Source organism: Oenanthe melanoleuca, chromosome 9 (genome assembly GCF_029582105.1).
Source record: "Oenanthe melanoleuca isolate GR-GAL-2019-014 chromosome 9, OMel1.0, whole genome shotgun sequence".
Lineage (NCBI taxonomy): Eukaryota > Metazoa > Chordata > Aves > Passeriformes > Muscicapidae > Oenanthe > Oenanthe melanoleuca.
This window is the reverse complement of record NC_079343.1, coordinates 21,502,026-21,525,882: the sequence shown is the minus strand read 5'-3', so window position 1 is coordinate 21,525,882 and position 23,857 is coordinate 21,502,026. Positions and strand designations below refer to the sequence as shown.

Here is a 23,857-nt window from a genome sequence, read left to right as displayed (position 1 = left end):
CCTGGATACCATCCTACCACAGGAAAAACCCAGACCCTGGGGCTTTCTGCACAATGGAAACTGAGGCACGCTGGGGTCCACACCTCTTGCTGGGGCAGGCTGGGCTGGGAGAGAAGCCAGGGCCTGTGGCTCACTGTGGCCAGCCTCAGGCTGTTTGCATCACACCCAGAGCCTGCCCCCTCTGTGCCTGCTGCCCAATCTGCAGCACTGGGCTCCCCCGCTCCTCTGGGAAGGGAAATGTTTTTCCTTTCCCCTCCTGTTCTGCTCGCCAGCAGCGAGTGAGTCCGGTTTCCCCTGCAGGCTGCCGCCAAGAGCCTCTGGAACCACTGGAAAATGCATAAAAGGCCTGGGCAAGGCTGCGGTGAGGGTTACTCGCAGTCACATCTGGATCCAGCTGTTGCTTTAAAGCAACAGCACAGCCACACAGGGCTCCCCAGGACACCCAGGTGTTCCAGGAGTTTAAATCCCATGGGAAGAGAAGGCAGCATCCTCACTGGGCAGCAGCCCTGAGGCTGGAGGGGGGCTTTTTGCTGGGAAAATGAGGAAGGGGCAGCCCAAGGACACAACCCTTGGGTGGGTCTGGGCCTGGGGTTTGCTCATCCAGGTTTGCAGAGTGCATCCCCCTTCCCTTCTCCTGTGGCTCCCGGCACAGTGACCAGGAGAACATTTCCCTGCCAGCCCCAGCTGCAACCCACGGTTGGTTGCTGTTGCAAAGGGCAACAGCAGCCTGGAGCATCAGGGACTGGCCCAGCCATCACCCTGCAAAGCAACTTGCACTCCTCCCCTATTTTTGGAAGAAATAATGCAAATCCCTGAGTGTTTGATTCCAGGCAGAACAGAAGGTGTGGCTTTCAGCTGTGGCTCAAGGTGTTTCAGGAGTCCCCAGTGTTTCAGTGTGTGAGATGCTGAGGCTGATGGAGTGGGATGGAGCAGCTGGCTGTGGAAAGGCAGAGAACCTCCTCCTGCATCCTGGGAGCCAGCATGATCCCTCTGTGGCAGAGGTGCTGGGATGGAAACAGCCATGGGGCACTGGGGTTAATGAGTAAAATAACTCACCCCCACTGGGGTCAGGTTTATGGCCCTGTCAGCATGGGCAAGCAGAGGGAGCTTTCTGTGGGGGTGGATGTCTTTCCACGTCAGACTGGCCCGTGACGTCTGCTCCACCTTCCAAGACGCAGCAATAAATCAGGTTAATAATTAACCCCAACTGCCTGGGGAACCTTCCCTGGGACTGAGGCTGAGCCGGTCCTGGCCACAGCTCCCAGTATTCCACGTGAGAGCTGCGGTGATGGGTGAGTCTCACAGGGTTGCTCTTTACCACAGCATCATGAAAGGTGCTTAGAAAACAAACATGGAAGGAGAAAGGAACGTTCCCTGTCCTATCACATCCAGGATGTTTGCTCCTGAGTGTGTGCAAAGTCTTGATGTGGTGCGAGTCTGGCTCAGCCAAACAAATTGCAGCCTTGACCTCCCTCCCTGCTCCAGGGTACACCACAGGTGAGTGGTTTAACAAAGAAAAAGCTAAAAGTGTGACCACCCTGTGCAGCTGGTCTCGGGTCAGGCTGAGCCCTTGGTCCTGCTCCAGGCACTCGGAGGTTTGAGGAGGAGAGGGTTGGTTTTTGTGTCTCCACAGGGCAATGGGACCTTGGCTTGTGTGGGAAACCCAGCCCAGGGACCACAGTGTTGGCACAAGTGGTCAGGAGGTGTGAGAGTTCCTGGAAGAAGAAGTGAGAGTTTTTTATGTGTATGTATAATTTGCTGGAATGAAAATAAATCAGAAAACAACACTCACATACACACAAAAAACCCATATCAAAGAAACCAGTGCAGCTTTCCCCAGTGAAAAAAATTCTAAACCATCAGTGGGAAAACACTGGCTGGGTCAATCTGCCACTAGCCAGTCTTCTGGGATTACATAAACTTCATAAATAGCTCGCTTCTTTCTTTGTACCATTTTTAAAAAATAAAACATTTTAGTTCAGGTCCACTTTGAAATTAAAAGAGGATTCTTGAAACAAAAAAAGCATTGTGGTTCTCTTTGAGAACATCTAAATGAGCCACTTGGGCATCACCCCAGTCCTTTCCCTTAACCCAGGCAATGCCCTGGAGCCCCGTTTGGAGCCAGCTCCAAAGCCTTGCAGTGCCCACAGGTTGCCCCTCCTGATCTCCAGCAGTGCCACCACTTGGATAATGCTCGGCTGGGAGGTGAGTGTGTGGCACTGGGACTGGCTCTCTTCCAGTGGGTCCCAGGAGCCATCAGATGTGGAGCTGGTGCCACCCTGGCTGTCACTCAGGTGTCACCCAGGAAGATCCATGCATTGCCTTCCCTTCTACATCCCAGTCCAATGCAACGACAGTGTGTCCAAATGCTATTCCTCTCAGGTGTCCTGCCAGCTCTCCCAGGGCTGCAGTGGCCTGGCTTGCCTCAAATGTCACTGGTGTTGTGCAAGGCAGAGGAATTTGGCTTTTCCATGCCCAAGCAGCACCTGCCACCCAAGAGCACTTATCCAGAAATCTGCAGCTCTGCTCACAGTGCCAGAAAGTACCTCCTAATGCCTCCAAATTTCAGTCTGATGGCTCAGACCTAAGAAATACAGGTGATGGGTGCTGCAGAGAAGGAGGGGCAGGGCTACAGATTCAGCTGCTTTGCAGGAATGGCAGGGATATGCTGTTGGCTGAGTCTGCTGGGGTGAATAAAAATATTCAGGTTTCTCTTTTACGTGTTTCATTCTCAGCAGAGTGGTTGTGGCTGCTCATGTAAAACCTGTTCTTGCTGGGTGCTGGAAAGAGGCAAATGGAATGTGTGTGGACTAAGACTTTTATAAAGAAATGCTTTCAGGTGGATTTTGTTCTTCCTGCTGCTTTTCTGCTTTCCCAGGGCAAATCTGAAGAGTGGAAAACTTGATTTTGTCCTAAAATTTTCTATGTAACAATGAAAAAAATCCATAAATTATTCTGCTTCCTTTTCAGGTTCATCCTTGAAACAGGAGCTGGTGGGATGCCCTGCCCCAGGAGCTGTGTTTATGCCAGGCATCAGAAGCCCCAGACCTGGCAGGGTTTGAGCCTTTAAATGATTATCAGAGGTAAAGCTTTGGGCAGCCTTCACACCCCAGGCCTACAGTGCTCTCATTCAGTGGGGTGTGCATCTTTTTCCCACATGGGGTGGGTAGGGGATTATTTGAGCCAAAACCCTACACAGCAGCGTGGAATGATCTGGGAAGTCCTGTGCTTGTGGCCCTACAGCTTTCCTGCACGGAAGCAGCTGTCAGAGAGGCGGGACGCTGGGAGCAGGGCTGGCACAGCTCCCTGGCCCAGGCTGCCAGAGCCCTCCTTACCCTGCAGCAGTGCCACTTCCCTCCGGAGCAGCACAGCCCTCAGGCTGCACCACGACGTGGCCCCGGGAGACTGTCACACACCCACAGCTGCTGGGTGCCCTGGAACAGCAGCAGTCATCCCAGGCTGTGGTTTGGGATTTACTGCAGCTCCCCACGAGTGGATGCTGCCATTCCTGTCCCCATCATGGTCCCAGAGCAAATTGCAAGGATTAAATGGTTGTTGCGCTCTCAGGGCTTTCCCGGTCACATCCCTTTGTGCTTTTTTGTGCAAGGGCCATTCTCCAGTGGGGTCCTCCTTCACTGTGAGCCCCTCTTTGCAGAGTGGGGTGAATTTCCAGCCATGGGCTGGCATGCACCTACAATCTCTTGTGCTGCAGGGATGAGGTGGGTCCTTCTTACAGCCTGTTCTGGTCAAGCTGATGCTCAGTAAATCTCATGGCCATGATTTTCTTGGGGCTATGAGTACAGCAAATATAAGCTTTTCTTTAGGCACTGGGAACAGGCTGAAAAGGAATCAGGGAAGGTATGTATGGACTTTTGGTGATGATAAGGACATGGGATGCTGTAAAGCTGGTGCAGCCCGTTTGGGCAATGTTTCCTGGGGAGCTTTCACTGCAGAGCACCTGGGAAAGTGATAAGCTGAGATAAGGAGAGAAACATCTGGAGAAAGCAGTGCAATCTTCCTCCCCAAACTGAGCTGGGTGTGGAGTTTTCTTGATGCTCATTGAGTAGAAGAGGTTATGTGGGTCCTTCTGTATGTCCAGGCAAGAGGAGCCTTTCCCATGAGAAGCTCAGTGTATCTAGGGGATTGTAAGAGTTGTAGGACACCCTGATCCTCATCACTCATGAAAAATGCAGAGGAACTGTTCAGAAAGGGACAGAGATATCTCTGCTGGACAGGAAAGGAAATACTGCAAATTTCCTGCAGGCTTCCCAGCCTGGCTTCATGGTGGACATGAGCAGCTGGTGGGATTGGGAGGGTGACAAAAGAGGGAGATATCAGAAATTACAGGGACTGATTTTTATGGCTGAAAAACTCCTGCAACTGAAATGTTACATTAAAAAGGAAGGGAAGGTCTTTAATCTGCTTTTTAATGGGCAATGGGATGTCCCATGCTGATATGGCTGTAGCAGAAATGCAAGTGAAACTGCATCTGAACCAGGGCTGAAGGAACACTTTGGAAGGACACCTTACCTGCCTCTGATGCTATTGGAAATTTGACTCATGAGAGGTCTCAGCAAGCCGAGCAGGCACCTCCTTGCTGCAGCAACTCCCTGCACCCCCAGGTGAGCTGTGGGTCCCAGAAAATGTGTGAGTCCTGGACAGTGTGGATGCCTGGTGAGACTAGCGTCCTAGGCAGAGTATCGGTCCTTGACAAGGTGTGGACTCTGGGTGAGATGTGGGTCGTGGGGGAAGGATGGGTGCCAGTAGAGGTGGGGATCTCAGGAGGCGCATTAAAGACTCTGGAGCAGAGCTAACGCACCCCAAGAGAGGGCACAGTACACAAGGAGCTGGAGTAGAACACCCCCGAGTTCCAGATTCTAGCGAGTGTCCCATCAGCAGCAGGGGAGGGTGGGTGTCACCTTTAATCTCCTTGCCCTCGGAGCACGGGGGAGGTGTGCGTCTGTGTGTGTGTATGTCTGCTGGGGAGGGCGGCCGGGCGGGGGGGACGGGACCGAGGGGCAGGGCAAGAGTTAACCTACCTGCTCTGACATCCATCTCTAGGCTCCACCTCGGGGAGAGAGGGGAGGGAAAAGAGAAAAAGTAGGGAGAAAAAAAAAAAAAAAAAAAAAAAGAAAAAAGAAGAGGAGGAGGAGGAAGAGCGCAGAGAGAAGCGCCCGGACCGCGGGCAGCCCGGCCAGCAGCGGAGCGGCCGCCCCGTCCCACTCCCAGCATGTTCCAGTGGTGAGTGATCTCCGGGGAGCGCGGAGCCCGAGCCCCGCTCCCGCACCGGGTCCCGGTGTGTCTGTCCTCGCCGTCCCGCGTCCTCTGCTCCCGCTGCCCGGCACCGCCGTCCCGACGCTGGGTCCTGCACGGAGCGTCTCCTCGGGCAGCTCTGGTGGGGAAGGGTGGGCATGGGGAAGCGACTAAGGACAGAGTTTGTCATTTGTCCATTGTCCGTCAGTTCCCATCCCAGAGCGACCCTCCCGCCGTCGCGGCGCTTCGGGGCGCCCAGGCGGGGTCTCCCTGGCCGCGGTATCCCGGGAAAGGCTCTCTGGGGTCCGCTCCCGACACAAATTTCTCTCCATCCCGGGGCACCGGGGCTCCGGCCAGCCGGAGGCAGGATGGGTGCGACGGGCAGGGGCGGCCGGTTGGGGCCCCCCAGTCCTCGGGGATGCTTTTCCCAGCTTTTCCCTGAAAAGAGCTGGTTTGTGTGGTGGGGCCGGGGACAGCAGCGCCTCCAGCCCTGCCCGGTGGAGTTCCTGTCCCACGGCAAAGCCAGCTTGGGGGCAGATGCCCTCGCCGGGGGCAACACCGGGGATTTCGGCTCTTGCCCCTTCCCCAGAAGCGTGTTTTTACCGCCTCATATTTAAACCTGACGGCTTTTATGAGGCGGGGACGCGCCGCCGGGCACCCCATGGGAAGCTGCAGCCCCGCTTGGTGCTTTACCCAGCTATTGCTCAAGCTATTTCTGGGGACATTTGGGTGCTTTCTGCCCAGCATCTGCCCCTTCATAAGATCCCCTCTCCAAGTCCTTGGCACTGTCAACAGACAGAACACTGGGCGTGCCTCCAGTGGGTCTAATTGATGGGACAGAAAAAAACTCTATCACATAAACAGCGCTGGCAGATCAAAGAGGTTTTCACATGAATCCAAAATGAAGGGATTGGGATAGAGAGTCCCTGTCTCCCGGGGCCTCATCTGCCATCGAGCATCAACACCTGAAAGGGATACTGCCCACCTCTAATTTGGAGTTTATGTTTAACTGCCCGGTTGCCCAGCCACCTCAAAGTGAAGCTTTTGAAGTTTCCTTGGTGGATAAAAGGGAAGAGGAGGAGCGTTAAGACTCTTTCAAACCTCTCTTGATGGTACCAACACCAGCAGTTGGGGCAGACAGACCTGGCTGGCACCGATGGGAGCTTCCCCGGTGGCTCCCACCCTTGGACCCTGTAGTGCTGGGTGTCCCCAACTCCTGGGGACACCATGGGGACTGGCTGGGGGCTGTGCATCAACGAAGGGTCCTGGGGCTTGGCAGGGTGACTTCTCTGCAAAGGCACAAACCCAAAGCACCTCTCTTGCCAATACATCCCCAGAAAGCAAGAGTTACTTTCTCACCCATACCTAAAGTACTTCCCAGCTGAGGAGACCACAGAGCAGAAAGACTCATGATCTGAAAGGATGCACAAACAATTGTCGCTCTTTTTTCCCCCCAAATCCTTCATTTGATGTGGGAATTGCCTGCAGTTGTGGCTCAGGGTCCTCCCAGTTCCCTTTGCTTTCCCAGCAGTGCAGGGAGAGGGTTTCTGCAGGGCAGAGGTAGCTGTGGGGCTCCTGGCTCCTGCTGGACCTGGTGAGACCCCGTGGTTTGTAGTCAGACCTGCAAGAAAAATTGCAAATAGATTCTTGTAACAAAGCAGGAATTGCACTGGTAAGAACTGGGAAACCAGGTTCACTGAAGGAAGAATAAGTTTCTGTGTTGTTGTGCAACACCTCACCTATAAACATACCCAGGCCACTCAACGCTCCACTGCTTAATAAAAGCTGGAGTCGTCCCCCCAGCCCTGGGTCAGAACCTTCTGTCTGGACCCAAGGAGAGTAATGGGGGTCAGTGCACCCAGGCGGCTCCTCTCTGTTAGGCAGAGTCTGCCAAGGCTGGGACCATCTGTGCCAGCTAGTGACAGCCCTACCTATGCAAATTTTTAAAATTTGTATTAGTAATTCCCTGCCGTAATTGGCTTCTGGGGGAACTTTGGCCATCCTTCAGGCTGGGTATTTTATCACTTGTTGTCCTTGGGTGGCGGGGAGTGTAAGAATTGGGTGGGACAGGACAGGATGAGATGGGATTGATGCAAATAGAATTACTATATGGGTGACAGGGGTTATTTCTGCAGCAGTGCCAGGTATGGATGAGAGTTTTAAACATTGTTTGGCTGTGCTTGGAGTAAAGTTGTATTGGAACTGAAGGGTTTGTAAGTATAAGCTCAAAGCTGTGCAGGCAGGGCTGGAGAGGGTTAAGGGAATGGTGAGATCTAATCAGAACTGCTCCCTCATCAGTCTCAGATGAGTGGCCACATATAAAACCGGATGAGGAATATCTATCAATTTATTTTTAATTACTTATTTCCACGCTCGCTCCCACAGTCCACACTAGTGATCACAGTTTTCCCACGACAATGTCAGGCTCAAAAGTTCTTTGTGCTTCAGGGCGAAGCCAGAGACAGGAGCTCCTGAAAGCTCTTGGTTCCCGTCTGGGATTCCTGCATTTCAGGGTGACTGGAATCCCTGAGCACAGTGTTGTCTCCTGCCCTGGGGAATCTGACAACCTATGGGGTGTCCCACCAAGAAGGTGTTTTGGTGCAGCCTGAGAACCAAAACTCCAGCAGCTTCATGGTGGTTCTGATCATGATCCAGCCCCCAGGTCTAGGAGAGTTTCATGGCTTTTGGGGGGCTTTTTGTCTGTTTAGAAAATACTTGGGTTAAAAGTTTCAGGTTTCAGCCCCAAGCTCCTTTTTGACTGTCCTGAAAGGAAGGTGCATCTGCCTGCTAGAGATAATTCTGGATCTTTCTGGCTCTGACAGGAGCAGAGGGCTGAGGGCTGTCTTCAGTGGGTGTCACCCAGGCTGGGTTGTGCTTCTGACATTAAGAGGACAGGCATGGGGTGTCCCAAGACCAGTGCCACATCTGTCTCCATCAGTTCCACAACCCAGTGGCAGGAAAAAGGGGTCCAGAGACTGCCAAGCACTATCTGTCAGAGAAGACAGAGGTGAGGCTGCGCTTGGGAAGCTGTTGGGAGCTTCATCTGCACAGGGAGATGGCCCAAGGTGGCTAGAACATGCAGGACTGGGGCAGGAGAGAGTTGGTGCAGATGTGCAAGCTGTGGAGGGAAGCTGAGCACTCAGGAGCTATGTTGTACAGCTGGGCAGAGAGGGCAGTTCCCCTCCTCTGTGGCAGTGGGATGAGAAACCCATCTCTAGCTGTGTGGAAAAGCAGGCTGGGGAGGAATTGTGTATCAATAATCTCCAAGTGGAGCCCTCCCGCAGTCCCTCAGGAGGATCCCACTCAAGCCTCCCATGAGCTCCACCCAGGGTTTGTCCCATGAGCCAGCAGCTTCCCAGGGCTATAGGTCTGCAGCAGAGGAGAGCAGCAGAAGAAACCCAAAAGAAGAAAAAGAAGAAGAACTGGGTTTGATCTATTCATGCCCTGCACACCCTGGACATGCATACACCTGGTTTGTCACAGGTGGGAAAATCTGCCCACCCAATCTGCCCTGCATGTGCTGCTCCTTATCACCACAAAGGAAGCAACAGGATTCAAGAGCTGCCAAAACGCCCAGGAGTGCCCCCAGAAATACTGGTTCCTAAGGTGGTTGTAGGGTTAAGGATGTCTTTTTCCCACTGAACCGTGAAATTTGACTCAAATGGCTTTTTTTTTTTTTTTTTTTTTTTTTGTCCTGATGTGCCATTTTGAAATGAAACACCAATGCTGTTTCCATGTTGACTCTTGCCAGCTCTGGTTTCTCAGTGTTGTGTAACTTGTGATGCCAGTTTAAGCCATGGACAGCATGTCTGTCTTGGAGCTAAGGCTTCTGTGGAAAAGATAATTCCCTCCTGCTCTTGTCCTCAACTGCAATTTTCAGATGGCTGAAACAGTGGTTTCCCTGGGACTTTCTTCTGAAACAGCTGCCTTGCTGAAACTCTCATCCTGACTTCTCTCTCTCAGCCCATTTTCATCTTTCCTGTGAACCCTTCCCTGATCTTAGCACTGGGGTTACCAGATTACACTGCAGCCACTCCCACATACCTCGTGCCTGCCTCTACAGTTAAGTGTGGTCCCAGAGCCACCCCACAAGCAGGATGCAGCTGGGAAGAGTATGCCTGGAGGTGTCCTGCAGCTCTTCCCATGAGGTTTCTGCTCCTCAAAAGGTGATTGAACAGAGATTATGAGCATCCCATGACCTCTCGAGGAAATGCTTTTGCAGACAAAGCCTCTTGAAGCCTGTAGTTTTTTCTCCTTAACCTCTTGTCTCTTCCCTTTAGGAAGAAGACCATCTACAAAACAGTTTGTCTCTCCTTCTTGCTGATCATTACAGTGACAGTGCTGCAGCGTGGAATGGCCCCAAACCAGTTCATGCAGGGCCAGCAGCAGAAAGAACTGCCCCCTTCAGAGCATTTGAAATCACAGAAGAGGGACAACGCCTTCTCCACCAGCAGCACTTTCTGGAAGACCAAGAAGGAGAAAGCTCCTGTGAAGGAGGAGAGCGTGACAGCAAAGCAAACAAAATCCTGGGATGTCACCACTACCAACTGCTCAGCCAACCAGAATTTCAGCAAGGTGGATTGGTTCAAAGGGCTGGAGGCCAACTTCCAGCAGTTCCTGCTCTATCGGCACTGCCGTTACTTCCCCATGCTGATCAACCACCCAGAGAAGTGCAGTGGGGATGTTTACCTGCTCATCGTGGTCAAGTCCATCATCACACAGCACGACCGCCGCGAGGCCATCCGCAGGACCTGGGGCCAAGAGAAGGAGGTGGAGGGCAAGAAGATCAGGACGCTGTTCTTGCTGGGCACCGCCTCCAAGGAGGAGGAGAGAGCCAACCACCAGAAACTGCTAGATTATGAGAACCACATCTATGGGGACATCTTGCAGTGGGATTTCCTGGACAGCTTCTTCAACCTCACTCTCAAAGAAGTCCATTTCCTGAAGTGGGTCCACATCTACTGTGACAGCATCCGCTTCATCTTCAAAGGGGACGACGATGTGTTTGTGAGTCCCAGCAATATCCTGGAGTTCCTGGAGGACAAGAAGGAGGGAGAGGACCTCTTTGTGGGGGATGTCCTCTACAAGGCCAGGCCGATCCGTAAGAAGGAGAACAAGTACTACGTCCCCAGTGCCCTCTACAACAAAAACATCTACCCACCCTATGCGGGGGGTGGGGGCTTCATCATGGATGGAGCCCTGGCTAAGAGGCTGCATAAGGCCTCAGAGACACTGGAGCTGTACCCCATCGATGATGTCTTCCTAGGGATGTGCTTGGAGGTCCTTAAAGTGTCACCTGTTGGGCATGAGGGCTTCAAAACTTTTGGCATTGTGAAAAATAAGAACAGCAAGATGAACAGGGAGCCATGTTTTTACCGGAGTATGTTGGTAGTTCATAAACTGCTGCCTCCAGAGTTGCTCCAAATGTGGGACTTGGTCCACAGTAACTTAACATGCTCAAGAAAACTCAATGTCCTTTAGCTCAGTCTCTCTGGAGAGCTGGGACTGCAGGAGCTGGGACAACCAATCCCTGCTCTGGGGTGGGGTGAGCCTCTGCTGGTGGCACACAAACCCTTCAGGGGCACTGCCCTCCGAAGTGAGGAGGGCAGAGACGCTGCACTCGTGGGCAGGGTTTGCCATAGTGTTTGTTCCTGTACTGTATTGTGGTTCACGTATCTCCAGCTGGGTTGGGGGTTGTTGAAAAAGAGAAAAAACCCACCAAAACATGACAAGTTGAGCACAAAATGGAGAGAGGGCCAAGAGGTTTGTGCTCTGCATTAGGTACCTTCTCCACAGCAGCATGACAAGTGGAGGGGTAGAGGGAGGCAGGGAGAGATGTGGCATTGGCAATTTTTAGAGATGTTTAGGGTCTGGCTATCCAGGGAAGCTGCTCCAAGGGAGTTCAGCCAATTACAAGTGCATTGGTCTCTCCCAACTCAAAAATCATGCGATTTTGTTTGTTATCTCAAATTTCTCCTCCATGCAAGGTTTTGGTAACATTGACCCTGTGTGCATTGGGTTCTTCCCCACCAAAGTCCTCTGTGTCCCCACATGCAGTTGGGGAAAGGGGCTCTTCTCCGAGGCTGGCCCTCAACAGCCCCTTTAGGGTTTCAGCCTGGCCGTCGGGGTATTGGGGTCCTTGTCCCTGTCAGAGGGTCCCAGGCAACAGTGGCTCCCAGCACCAGCCTGGGCTGTGTTTAGCTCCCCAGCCCCTCTGCAGCCTTACTGCACATGTCCCCAGAGGAATGCACCCAGCTGAAATTCCTCAGGGATTTGTACCTCCTGGCAGGAAAGAGACTAGGCCAGCTGCCCTTGCCTGTGGCCAAAGTAGCAGTGAAGAAAATTGGTGGCCCTCCTTGGAGTGCCCCAGGGATTTGTCACTTCTGGGATTCTACTTCCTGGGCATCCCAGGAGGTGCTGGGGAGACCGTCTCCATGCTGCACAGCTGCCCTCGTGGCTTTGCCTTGCAAAGGGGGACAGCAGCCCCAAAGGCCCTGTGTGTGGCTGCTTTGGGTTCAGCCCTGGTTTATCAGCAACTGTGATGCCCCAGGGAAGGTTGGAGACATTGGTCCTGCTCTGGCATGAGAAGCAGGGTCCGAGGGGACAAAGTGAAGGAAAGCTGGTGTTTCACACTTCTGTTCCTCTCAGGGTTGTTGCAGTGTTTATCCCACAGGCTGAGATGCAGGGAACGGTGTCACAAGACACAGCCTTTTTTCTTCAGGCTGAAAGGGCCACGAGCTCTCGAGGGGAGCCCTCGGCTGGTTACTTTGGTGGAAACCACCCAACAGAGACATGCGGCCACACAAGGGCCACGGATGCTCTCCAGCCACTGACTGCAGGCATGAGCAAAGCCACAGGAATGTGCAAAGCCACACACGCTCACACACATGCTCCCAGGCACAGGCTCTGCACACACAGATGTCCCTGTGTGTAGGGCTGGCATGCCCAGATGTCCCTGCAGGGGACACACACAGCCACATCCATGGCCCTGACCACGCACAGCGAAACACGGGCACACATGCTCTCACTCCCTCTCCCTCTCTGGTGCCAGACATTGAAACGAAAAAATTTTTACTACCTCAAAGGTCCCCCTGTGCAGTGCCTTTTTTTTTTTTTTTTTCTTTCTCTCTTTTTCTTAATGCATTTCAGAAACAGGCCTGTTTCATTTACTCCAAGTACATTCCCCAGGTTAGAAAACAAACTGAAAAAGGGCATAAACCAGTGAAAAAGGGCACTCACATGCCCAGCCACACCACTCTCAAAATGGCCCTGCTCAGATGAGATGCATATTTGAAGAGGAGGAAGAGGAAAGAGACAGTGCTGCCCAGGGCTCAGCTGGTGGTGATACTGTGAAACTGGATGTACAATGCACAGAGTCCCTGGAGCAACAGGGCAGAGTCCTGAGGGCATTCTTGGTACCCACTGGACTTAGGCAGCATGCAGCTCTTTGCTTTTCCCCTCCCTTCCCTCCTTCCAATAGGAGTGAGTTCAGAAACACTTTTCAAATTGATACCTCCATAATTTATGTCATGTACAGTACTTTAGGCTGTACATTTATCCTGGATGCAGGGTCAGCTCTCACTCTCTGTAGCAATTTGTACAGTGAGCCAGGGCTATGTGCAGACATCTCTCAGTGTTGTTCTTCACCTGGTGGGACCTGTACAGAAAAACCTTGTAGAGTTTGGTGAATAGTTTCTAAATAAAGGTTAAAAGAAGAAGGAAAAAAATCCTACAAGCCTTCACCTTGTATCATTACTAGTGAGTTTCTGCTGGGAGCAAAACCTGTCAAGGGGCTACAGTGAAAAAACTAACTCCTTGGAATGGGCATCTGAGGACTGTGGCTGCCCTGTTCCAGCTTGGCACTGCTTCCTTGTGGAGCCTGGCACGGTAACAAGGCTGGTGGGTATTTTCTGTCTTTCAGGCACTCCTCCGCCTCCATTTCAAACTAAGCTTCAGATCTTCCTGGGGGCCTGAAGAACTTCTCATGTCACCCTCAGCAAAAAGCCACCTCAGCAGGGTTGGAAACTCAGCTTTTGTTGAGCACTCTCTCCTTGTGCAAAAGGAGATAGGCACCCTCATCCCTGTTACCCTCCCCACAGCAGGACCTTGCTCACTTCCACAGCCAAAGCACCACCATGGGGTAACAACCCCTGGTCATGAGGTTTGAACCTGGCTGGGGGTAAAGAGAATAGCCACAGGTGAACCCATGGGTCTCACCTTGGTGATTAGGCACCAGGGGGGCTCAGTTTCCAGGGCTGGCACCCAGCTCAGTCAGTCCCGGTGCTGGGGAGCAAAAAGGCCAGCAAATGGGACCAGGCCATTCTGTATTTGGTAGGCTGGGCCAACTGTCAGTGGCGCTGGCTTCTCCAGGGCACCAATTTCGTACACACGGACAAAACACAAATGCCGAGTGGATGCTCTCATGGATACGCCTGCCCATTCCCTCTGCAGGGTGACCCCACGCTGTCACACGGCACTGTGTGCCACGTGTCCGGGAGTGTGCAAGCGGCTCCGGCCGAAGCTCCGCGGCCCGCCCTCCCCTCAGGAACAGCCCGCGCGCGGGACGGTGCTGCCCCCTGGCGGCCGCGCCCGCCCCTCCGACCATTTGCCGCCGGGCCGCGCGTGCGGCTCCAAAATGGCCGCTGGCGAATGGCCGGGGGAGCGCTGGGCCAGGCGCGGTGACACACGGCACACGAAGCCCACAGCCCTCCGGCTGGCCAAGGGAGAAGTGGCCAGAGCAGGGAAGGAGCAGATCCCAGCACTGGCACAGAGCTGGAGGTCACTGGCAGGGGCCAAGTATCAGAGCAGGGCAGGGTTAGATCACTGTAGGATCCTGTGCCCACGAAGGGTGAGCTACACAGCCCTGCTTTTCTGTGCCCGTGTTTTATGCACCCACAGGTCTGGAGTACATGGTAAACCATGTACTCCCAAAAGCTGCCACTGCAGGACAGCACCCGTTCCTGGCCAGTGGCCACTGCCGCTGTCACTTCATCCCCAATCCTGACCCTGTGGGAGGCAGGGCAGCAGGCCTGAATTTAGTTTAGTTACAAACAAGCAGTCACTTAGCCCAAACTCCTGTTCATGTATTTGCTTCACACTTAGGGGCAAGAGGAGACAATTTGGAATGAAGTACAAGAGAAAACTCTCTAGGAGAGAGCAAATGAATGCAGGGCCTTAGTACAAGATCTGATTTACTTTGTTTAAAAAGTAGAAAAGCAACTGGCTAGCAAGCACCATCACAGCATCTTCAGTTAAAAAAAAAATAAAAATATATAGTTGTGGTTACAGAGATTACCTTGACCATCATGATCTTCTCCCCTACTTCCTTCTAACACAGCACACATACACTGCTGGGAGCTGACATCGGCTAGAGAAAAGCAGGACAGAAGCTGCTGCTGTGATACAAATAACCTTAAGCTTAAAGAGGGAATGCTGCAGCCTGTTTCTCACAGCCTGGCTTTAGGGGCACAGAAGTAACACGAACCAGTTTAGGTCCTTTAATCTGTCCAAGACAGGGTGCTGCAGCACAAATGATAAAACATTCTGCATTTTTACAGCAAAAATGCTACAGAAGTTTATAGGAAAAAAAAAAAATTTGTACATGGGTAAAACATTATAAATTCAAGACAACTCACAGACAAGGGGTAAATTCCCACATCTATCACTCTTTGTTTTAAAAAGTTCATTTGAACAGGCAAGCAGTAAAAATGGCTTGCTCTCTCTTCCTTGAAATGAAAATTTTATCTTCCAAGTGGCTCACAGTACTGCTTCGCTTCTTGGAATGTCCTCCGAAGGCTCCGCCAAGATCAAAGGAGAATAAAAGCCCCCGGAGTCCTTTCAGATAGTCTTGGAGAGCAGAAGAAGGGAAAGGAAAGGGGAAGTTTATTCAAACTTAATTTTCTTTCCTTGCGGCTTGTGATCTCCACCTCCTCCTCTGCCTCCTCGGAAGCCACCTCCTCCTCTACCTAGAAAGAAAATTATTGCAAAAAACAGAGTTATAGTGATATGTACCTATCACTGCCATTCCAAACCCATCCCAGCACAGGACAGAAAATAAATTCACATCCAATGTTCTGTGGTAGCCCCACACCATAACCCCAAGAATGGCTCTGAGTTTATTTCTGAGCACACCTCCTCCAAACAGCACCATTTGCTTCCTCTTACCTCCAAATCCACCTCTGCCACCACCTCTGCCACCAAATCCACCTCTTCCTCCTCGGCCACCTCCTCGGCCACCACGACCACCAAATCCACCGCCACGCTGAAATTCACCCTTTGGCTTGGCAAAATCGAGGATCACTTTGTTTCCATCTATCTCTCCATCTTCCATGGCTTCTTTAGCTGCTTTGGCATCTTCTGCAGAGCTGAAGTCCACAAACCCAAACCTAGGAAACAGGTTACAAGTGACAGTCAGTCATGCTCCGTGAGCTGCAGCACCACCTACAGGTTCCTGACAGAAATCTCAGAATCAAACATCAGCATTTCTGCATCCCACAGGATGTATCACTTGTAGGACAGCAGTGGCTAATCACAATCGATGGACCCCATTGTGAGTTTGCCAGTACTGAACAGCTAATCTTCTTCTCGTGCGAATCCATCAGCTGCCACGGAGATTTGTTGGCAGGAAGGAGCTCATTGAGAAGAGGTGAGATGTGAGCACGTGCTGCCCTCCACCAGAGCACCCAAAGCTGTGTGTGTTCTCTGCTCCCACCCTATTTACCAGTTTCACAGAAACCACCCACAAGAGCATGAGAAACACCCTGCATTGCAGAGATCAGCTGAAGTGAGGTACTCTGTAGCACCTGAACATGAGGTGATGTTTAACCCACCCTTTAGATGATCCAGTGTCTCTGTCTGTGACTATTCTTGCGCTTATTGAACCTTCAAACGATTCTCTTAACGTCTCCTCTGTGGTGTCCTCAGAAAGGCCTCTGACAAACAATGTTTTGCTTTGCTCTGTGAAAAAGTAACACATTCAGAAGTCATTCAGCCTTAGCAAGGGAACCTTCAGCTTCGTAACATCACATCCAGCTTGCACTACTGGCTCCCAGAAGACCTCTCAGGGATAAAGGGGCTGTTTTGAAGGAACACCTCAAGCACTTGAAATTCATGAAAACTTTTTTCAGGACTGCAGTCAGAGCCTGACATCAAAGTATTTCCATCAGCCAACCTGATACTTAAAATTTAAGCTTGCTCCGCTCCCTTTTTTAAAATAGATGCTCGCACCTTATCAACAATGATAGTAACTAACTGTACAGACACTGCTGGATCAGCACTTGACTATCTAGAGGAAATTGACAACAGTTTCATCAGCATTTCAGATAATCAGTCATCATATCCAGCACACTTGTTCATGATGTTTGGCATGTTTGTTTTTTTGTTTTTTTTTTTTTTAAAGCAGCCCCAGATTTGCCTGAATGGTGTCCCCCCAACACAGCTGGAGATCAAACATGAAAAACACTCACGACTGAATCCTCCTCCTCCTCCTCCTCCTCCTCGTGCATTTGTGTTCCCTTTCTGCCATGATGGTGAACTGAATTCCAGTCTGATTGTTCTGCCTTCAATTTCTGTATTGTTATAGGAATTCATTGCCTCTTTGGCATCCTCAGCTGTGGCAAAATCTACATATGCATACCTATGTGGAGAGCAAGATTCCAGTCAGACTGGGAGCAACAAGTCATTTGCAATGCCAGCCTGGGGGTCAGAAGAAAAGCGCAACATACCCTTTAGGCCTGCCCTGGTTGTTCTGTGGCACCTTGATGGAAGAAGCTTTCTTAAACACTTCTTGGAGAGTCTCCTCTGTAGCAGCATATGAGAGGTTGTTGACAATTAGGGTCTTTGACTCTCCTATGGGGAAAAGTTAGTGCTGTTAAGTGCAAGTCTGGAGAAGGAGTGGTCTCTTCCTCTAGTTACTAGACTCTGCCAAGGGGTAAGAATACTTGTTGCCCTTTCCTCACCTCAAGGTGAGGCACAAAGCCAAATCCAACCCTTTTTTATTCACTGAGACCAGTTGCCCCCCCTTGTCTGAAACACACACTGGAGATATAAAATACACAGGATACAGAGCACTAGTCGTGCAAAAGATCTAGTATCTTAATTTTCTTGCAGTATTTTAAGCTGCCATACCCCCAGGAACTTCTGAAACAAGTGGAAATGAATCCTGAATGTCAGCTGTATACAAGTTATCAGTATGTGAAGTACCTTTATGATGTTCTTGCTGGCTCTTCTCGCCAGTGAAATCAATGACCACAGCACGACCCTCAATTTCTGTGCCCTGCTTCTCCTCCAGAGCTTTGTTTGCCTCAGCTTCTGTTTTAAATTCAACATAGGCCATCCTACAGCACAGAAAATAATGTAAGCAAACACCTCCTTCCAGGAATTACAACATTTGCAAATGACGGGGGGAAAGATGCAGAAGAAAAATGCTGCAAGAAGTAGGACAATGAACACAGCAGGTTCCTTAAGGAAGCCAGAGGACACATAAGCTTATCAGAATATGCTAAGAGCTAGAGAAACAGCAAACACACAACAGTTTTCTCAGCTACACACCCTTTGCTGTTCCCCTCCTTGTTCATCACTATCCGGACTTCCAAGGCATTTTCAAACACCTCCCTGATCTCATCCTCGGTTAAGCGGTAGGGCAGGTTCTTCAAAAACAGCGTTCTGGCATCTCTCTCTGCAAAGACAAAGTTACTATCAGGTTACCAGGTAAAAATCCCTCATCATCTACACTGCCAGTTCAGTCAGCCTCAGCAAGCTGATCCAGCAGAAATTAACAGCAAGCATTAACACTTTCAGAAGCTACAAAACAAACTGTAATGAAAGTTAGTGAAACTACTGTACTTCTCTTAAGGGCATCAAGTTCAAAAAACAGGTACCAAAGTTTCAGAAAGAGACCTATTTCTTCCTTGGCCCTCCCAAACTATTTATTGGGATCACATTTGCAAATACTCCAGTCTGAACTTGCATACCTGTATGTAAGCTTTTTAGAAACTCTTTACTGGGCCATACCTTTCTTGTTCTCTTTCATAGCTTCCTTGCTCTTTGCTTTTTCCAGTTTGATTTCCAAACCCATGAACTTCTTTCCATTCATCTGGAGAGCTTTATCCAGATCCTCAGCAGATGAGAAGTCCACATAGCCAAACCGCCTGAAAGAACAGCATCCCTGAGATCTCAGCAGATCCATCTCTGGCAGCAGAGACCCAACAACAGACTGGTGCCCACTGGTCAAGTTCCAGGCAAAGTTAAATCTTTATCACTAACAATCACCCCAGGACATTGAGGGGAACCAGCACCAGCACACTTGCACCCCTCTAAAAAAATTAGTGATAAAAAAAGAGAAATAAGCAGCAAAATTCTACTGATGAACTTACTTGGAAGAACCAATTCTGACATCTAAAATTTCAATATTCTTCTTCCCAAAGAATTCTCTGAGGCCAGTCTTCAGTTCATCAAACTCTTTGGTGCAGACCAAATTTGAGGCATATATACAGAAAGATGATGTGGGCCCTTTAAGTGAAAAGATAATATTTTTTAAGGGTTTTTTAAGGCAGCTTTTAAAACTAGGAGCCAGACTCCAGACAGCTTTAGCACATCAGTTTTTGCTCAAGAGTGGCATCATATTTCAGTATTAAGTCCCTTATAATCATCATTTGTGCTAGGAAACCCCACCCCTGACATCCTGGATGTTCAAAGTTACATTCCTCATGCAACAGAGTCCAATCATAGTCCATCAAATAAGCACCATTTGATGATCCCACACCACTTACCATCTGTTTTCTTTTTCTTGGGCTCTGGTGCACTTTTATTGGCCATTTCTTTCTTCCTCTTTCCAGGTGCTTCCTTGACAGGTTCTGTGACACAAAACAAAACAACACTGAAAAATACAGATCTTTTCCCAAATTGAATCAACACAGGAGCATTCATCTTTACACCAGTCATACAAAAGATCATTAGAGCACAGCGTTTTTGTTCAGGCATCTTTCCTGTTATTAAAGAGTTATTGTTTCAAAAACATTTAAACTCACTTTCATCCTCACTTTCCTCCTCGGCATCCTCTTCATCCTCCTCCTCTTCATCATCATCCTCATCGTCATCCTCCTCATCTTCCTCATCACCAGATTCTGCTGCCTTGGCTTTCACTGGTGCAGCCTTGGCTGGAGTGGTTTTCTTCACTGGAACAGGGGCTGTGTCCATGGCTTCATCTTCGGACTCTGAAACAAGACAAGCACAGTATTCACACAGTTCCACATTAAGCTCCTTTTGAAACTAAGAAAACAAAATGCTGTCAAGCAAAACGTTTCTCGTGTCTTCTTAATTTTATATGTTCTCAAAAAGAAAATTTAATACAGTTAATTTTTACGGAAGTTGTCTCTCTTCCTCGAGTTTTACTGCATTAAAAAAACCCAATACCTGTTCACCAATAGTAGGAAATTTTACTAACAATAGGGAAATTAACACCCATTAGACAAAAGCAACCAGTTAAAACCAGCTTAGCACACACTGCATCACTCCCATTATCCTTTAAGCTACCTCCCTCCCTCACCTCCCTGTAACTGTTTAATAATAAACGTACCATCCTCCTCTTCATCATCCTCCTCATCATCCTCTTCATCCTCATCCTCCTCCTCAGATTCCTGCTTTGCTGGCACAGCTGCAGGCTTTTTGGCTGGTACTGCTGCAGGCTTTTTGGCTGCAGGCTTCACAGGCATTGGTGGTTCCTCTTCCTCATCTGCATCAACAGCACAAAAATCTTTACTTCTAAGGTACAATGGATGAGTGGTATATGCACAAAGCACTTAGAGGTTCTCTAAATTTTGTCCAGAAGTTCAGGAAAGAGCAATCAAGAAACTAGGAGATGCTTTACAGGCCATCTATAGGCAGCTGCAAACCAAGCTCTCCTCTGAAGTTCATTTATTGCCCATCTCTTCTTTGTAACCTTCTTTAATCAGAGACACCCCCTCAAGTAATAAGTCATACAGATCTTTCAATTCAATTTCAACCATACTCGTACATAATTACTTGACTGAACCAGCTTTAGTGAAGGCATATTTCAAAAGTAACATACCAGAATCTTCATCATCCTCCTCCTCATCATCTTCGTCATCATCATCATCATCTTCTTCACTCTCCTCCTTCTTAGCATTCTTTCCATTTTTTGCTCCTTTGGTTAGGACAGCAGCCTTTTTAGGTGTTGGAGTAACAGCCTTTTTGGGCTGTGGCGTAGCCACAACCTTCTTTGCAGGTGTAATTGCCTTTTTTGCAGGAGTAGCAACTTTTTTTGCAGGAGTTGCAGCCTTCTTGGCTGGAGTAACAGCAACTTTTTGTGGTTTCTTCTGGGGGATCATCATCTGAAAGACACATTAGTGTAATATTCATGCTGGCCTGTTTAAGCTACCATTACTTCACTATCAGACAAACAGAAAACAACTGAAAGTTAAATCCTTCTGACAGTTTCTGCTAAGTTACCTCAAAAGCCCACCCTGATGATTCAATACAGCTCAAACCCAGGTAATTTTCATGTTTTCAAGAGCCTACTTATGGAACATGAAAGCATCTCTACATTCCCTGTCCTGAACAAAGACCAGTGATGTCTAATAGCATTCACCACCTTTGAATTTTTACACTTAAACATTATCTGCATGTGACAATTCTCATATTTCTCATTACTAGGGTAATTAGGTACCCACTTGCTTATCAGCTTTAGGACAGCTTTAAGACCCCAGCAGTACTTCCAAAACTCTGGTAGCAGTTGAGATATTTGTCTCCACGCTAATTTGGGCTTTATAAAATCCAGTTTATTCTTTAGCCACAATTTAGTGAGGAACACTGACTGCTTATTAACATCCTGTTACAGTGTCACCCACAACCCTCATGATACTTCTGCAACACGTGCATAATTTTCAATCCATTTCTAGATCAAGCACCTCTTCTCCGCTGCTTTCCTCTAGGTCGGATGATTCCTCTTCCTCACTTTCCTCAAACTTTTTCGGGGGAGGAGCCATTTTTTTCAGTTTCATCTGATTTTTCGGGGTCTGAAAGAGAGCGCGAGCAGCACGTTTAGCTCCCGTGCTCACGTGGGTCGCCTGCGAGCGCTCGCTGCGACGGGCAATTGTCCCCACCACGTGGCGCTCCCGGGGATGGCGGGGTCGCGCCCGCCGGTGCGCGGGGCCTTCCCGGGCCAGCGCCGCGCGCTCCCACGTGCTCGCTGTCCCCGCGCCCCACGTGGCCGCACTGTGACGTAGCCCCGCCCCGCACCCCGCGCGCGCTCGCACGCGGGGCCCACCCGCGTCCCTCACAAACATACGGGCCCGCACCCGCGCCCCGCCGCGCTCTCCCCTCCCGCCCCGCATCCCGCCAGCGGCGGGCGCACGGAGCAGAGCGGGACGGGGAGGGGGATTGAAAACGCTGCCTCCGGGCCCGCGGCCCCTCCCCTCGCCGCCATCTTCACGGCGAGGGAGAGCAGGCCCGGAGCTACCGCGCGGCCCGAGCGCACAGCGGCGAGAAGGAGGCGCGGCTCCCTCCCCAATACGCCGCCATCCGCACCCGCTCGCCCCGTCATGGCGGCGTCCGCCCGCTGCCCCCCCTCCAGCGGCTGCGCCCGGCGCCCTTACCTTCGTAATCTTCACCATGATGGCGGCGGTGCCTGGCGGCGCAGGGGCGGCGGCCGGGCTGTGTCGGGAGCGGGGTGGGCGCGTCCGGCGAGGCGGCGACGCGGGGGGATCGGGCCGCGGGCGAGCGGCGGGAGCGGCGGGGACGCGCTGGCGGCCGGGCCGGGCACTGACACGAAAGAGCGAGCGCGCGCCCCTTCCGCCCCCTTTCCTTGCCCCGCGTCAGACCCCGCCCTCACCGCCCCCGCCCCGACCAATGGCCGCGCTCGCCCCGCAGCCCGGCCAATCGCAGCCCCCGCCCCTCGAGCCGCTGCGCCAATCGCCGGCGCTCTGCCATCAGCCAACCGGAGGGCGCGTTACAGCCCCGGGGCCGTGCGGCGGGGGGCGAGCGCGGGGGGACGCACCGCGCTCCCGGGAGCTCTCGGCCTCAGCCAATGGGACGGAGGCAGCTCGGCGCCTGCGCGCTGATTGGGCGGCGGGGCCGGACCGGGGGACAGCACGTGGCGGGCGGCGGCCACGTGTGGGGCCGGGCGGGGGTCCCGGGCCTCGCCATCCCGCCCGGGAGAGCCGCTGCCATCCCCGGCAATTCCCGCTGCCCGCCCCGCCCGGGAGAGCCGCTGCCATCCCCCGGCAATTCCCGCTGCCCGCCCCGCCCGGGAGAGCCGCTGCCATCCCCCGGCAATTCCCGCTGCCATCCCCCGGCAATTCCCGCTGCCCGGCCCGCCCGGCAATCCCCGCTGCCATCCCCCGGCAATCCCGGCTGCCCGGCCCGCCCGGGAGAGCCGCTGCCATCCCCCGGCAATTCCCGCTGCCATCCCCCGGCAATTCCCGCTGCCCGGCCCGCCCGGGAGAGCCGCTGCCATCCTCGGCAATCCCGGCTGCCCGGCCCGCCCTGCGGCAGCTCGGTGCCCGGCGTGGAGCTCTGCCCGAGCACGCTTTTGCCTTCCGATGTGGAACTGGGCTCGCCCCAGCGCTGCATCCGCCCCAATCCTACCTCCGCCTTGCCCCGCATCCCCTCCCTGACCCTCGGGAGCCACTAAGCACCCGTGGCAGCTTGAAGAAGCATCCGTAGGAGTGGGTCAGTGTGCTGCTGCTGAGATTGCAGTTGGCACAGGAGCACTCTGCAGTTGTCAGCCTCCACTGTTTCAGCCTGGGAGAAAAGGCCCAAAGTGGAAGAAAAAATAAGCCTGTGCTTGCCTGATGGATGCTTTTGAATTCAGTCACTGCAAGAAGACACCACCTTTCGTGCTGTAGAATTTTTCCCAGTGGCTATAAAGTCAGGATAAAAATGACCCCAGGGTCATCACCCCTGTTTCACTTGTCACTCTGCTGGCAGGGCTGAGTGCTGCCTTGGCCCTAAGTGACACAGAGTGGCCTCCATTGCTGGCATTTTCCCACTGCCTTGCATCCTCTTACATACCCTACTTCAAACTGGGCATGCAGCCAGCTCCTGGGGCTCCTGACTCAGGCATGCTGACTCTAGCAATTTGCCCTTCCAGGGCCTACTTGAGATAAGCACCTGACTTGGGACACAAGGGATCCTAGTGAGCCCTAGAATAAAAATGCAGACTCTCAATGAATGCTGTCCTTCACAGCCCTGATGCCCTTGAGGGGACACCCCAGGGTTGTTCAGAGCCACCTGAAGCAAGGGACACACTGTGGGTGAGGCAATATACCCGGCTCCTAGGCTGTCCTAGGGTCTCTTTCTTCTCTGCTGTGTAAGGAGAAACAGTTTCCAGGCAAGCTGAGCCATATCTAAGGACACCTGCTCACTCAGAGGTGACAGGATCAATCAGCCTCTCTTGGAATAAGCCAGGCCTGTGGAGCCTGCCACCATCAGCCAGTGTGGGGAGGGAAGGAGCTGGAACAGAGTGGGATACTGCCCATGCCCTGGTCACATACATGCAGGCAGATATGGATCTCATCCGGGAAAACCCCTGTGTAGGGCAGCTGGACCCTGCCTGTGAAACAGCAATGCCTGGCTTATGTCCCAC

General features: G+C 51.7%; 3 protein-coding genes and 2 non-coding genes across 6 annotated transcripts in view; 2 read left to right on the top strand and 3 right to left on the bottom strand.

Annotated features, from left to right (window-relative positions):
* Positions 1-5,108, top strand: part of ARMC9 (armadillo repeat containing 9) — a 77,903-nt gene extending 72,795 nt beyond the window's left edge. The window contains exons 26-28 of one of the 2 annotated variants that reach the window (XR_008841192.1): positions 2,971-3,083; positions 4,499-4,622; positions 5,062-5,108. Coding sequence is in view for 1 of the 2 variants with exons in the window: in XM_056498871.1 (XP_056354846.1) it covers positions 2,971-3,062 (92 nt within the window). In the remaining variant the exon portion in view is untranslated. Of the gene's footprint in view, positions 1-2,970 lie in introns of both variants that reach the window. The other variant, XM_056498871.1, reaches the window with a different exon arrangement.
* A 6-nt stretch (positions 5,109-5,114) lies between these two features.
* Positions 5,115-12,990, top strand: B3GNT7 (UDP-GlcNAc:betaGal beta-1,3-N-acetylglucosaminyltransferase 7). Its single transcript, XM_056498869.1, has 2 exons — positions 5,115-5,241; positions 9,534-12,990. The coding sequence occupies exons 1-2, from the start codon at positions 5,231-5,233 to the stop codon at positions 10,732-10,734; spliced, it is 1,212 nt and encodes a 403-aa protein (XP_056354844.1). The 5' UTR covers positions 5,115-5,230; the 3' UTR covers positions 10,735-12,990.
* A 1,436-nt stretch (positions 12,991-14,426) lies between these two features.
* NCL (nucleolin) lies at positions 14,427-22,117 on the bottom strand. Its single transcript, XM_056498994.1, has 15 exons — positions 21,867-22,117; positions 21,180-21,287; positions 20,321-20,603; positions 19,829-19,984; positions 19,281-19,466; positions 19,023-19,106; positions 18,627-18,762; positions 18,265-18,401; positions 17,803-17,929; positions 17,455-17,588; positions 16,977-17,100; positions 16,719-16,888; positions 16,083-16,209; positions 15,418-15,638; positions 14,427-15,218 (listed from the first exon to the last, which is right to left on the bottom strand). Exons 1-15 carry the CDS (start codon positions 21,882-21,884, stop codon positions 15,136-15,138), a joined length of 2,094 nt encoding a protein of 697 aa, XP_056354969.1. The 5' UTR covers positions 21,885-22,117; the 3' UTR covers positions 14,427-15,135.
* On the bottom strand, positions 16,518-16,594 carry LOC130257110 (small nucleolar RNA SNORD20). Its single transcript, XR_008841251.1, has one exon. It is a non-coding gene; the product is annotated as a small nucleolar RNA SNORD20 (small nucleolar RNA).
* On the bottom strand, positions 18,843-18,912 carry LOC130257109 (small nucleolar RNA SNORD82). Its single transcript, XR_008841250.1, has one exon. It is a non-coding gene; the product is annotated as a small nucleolar RNA SNORD82 (small nucleolar RNA).
* Positions 22,118-23,857: the final 1,740 nt, after the last annotated feature.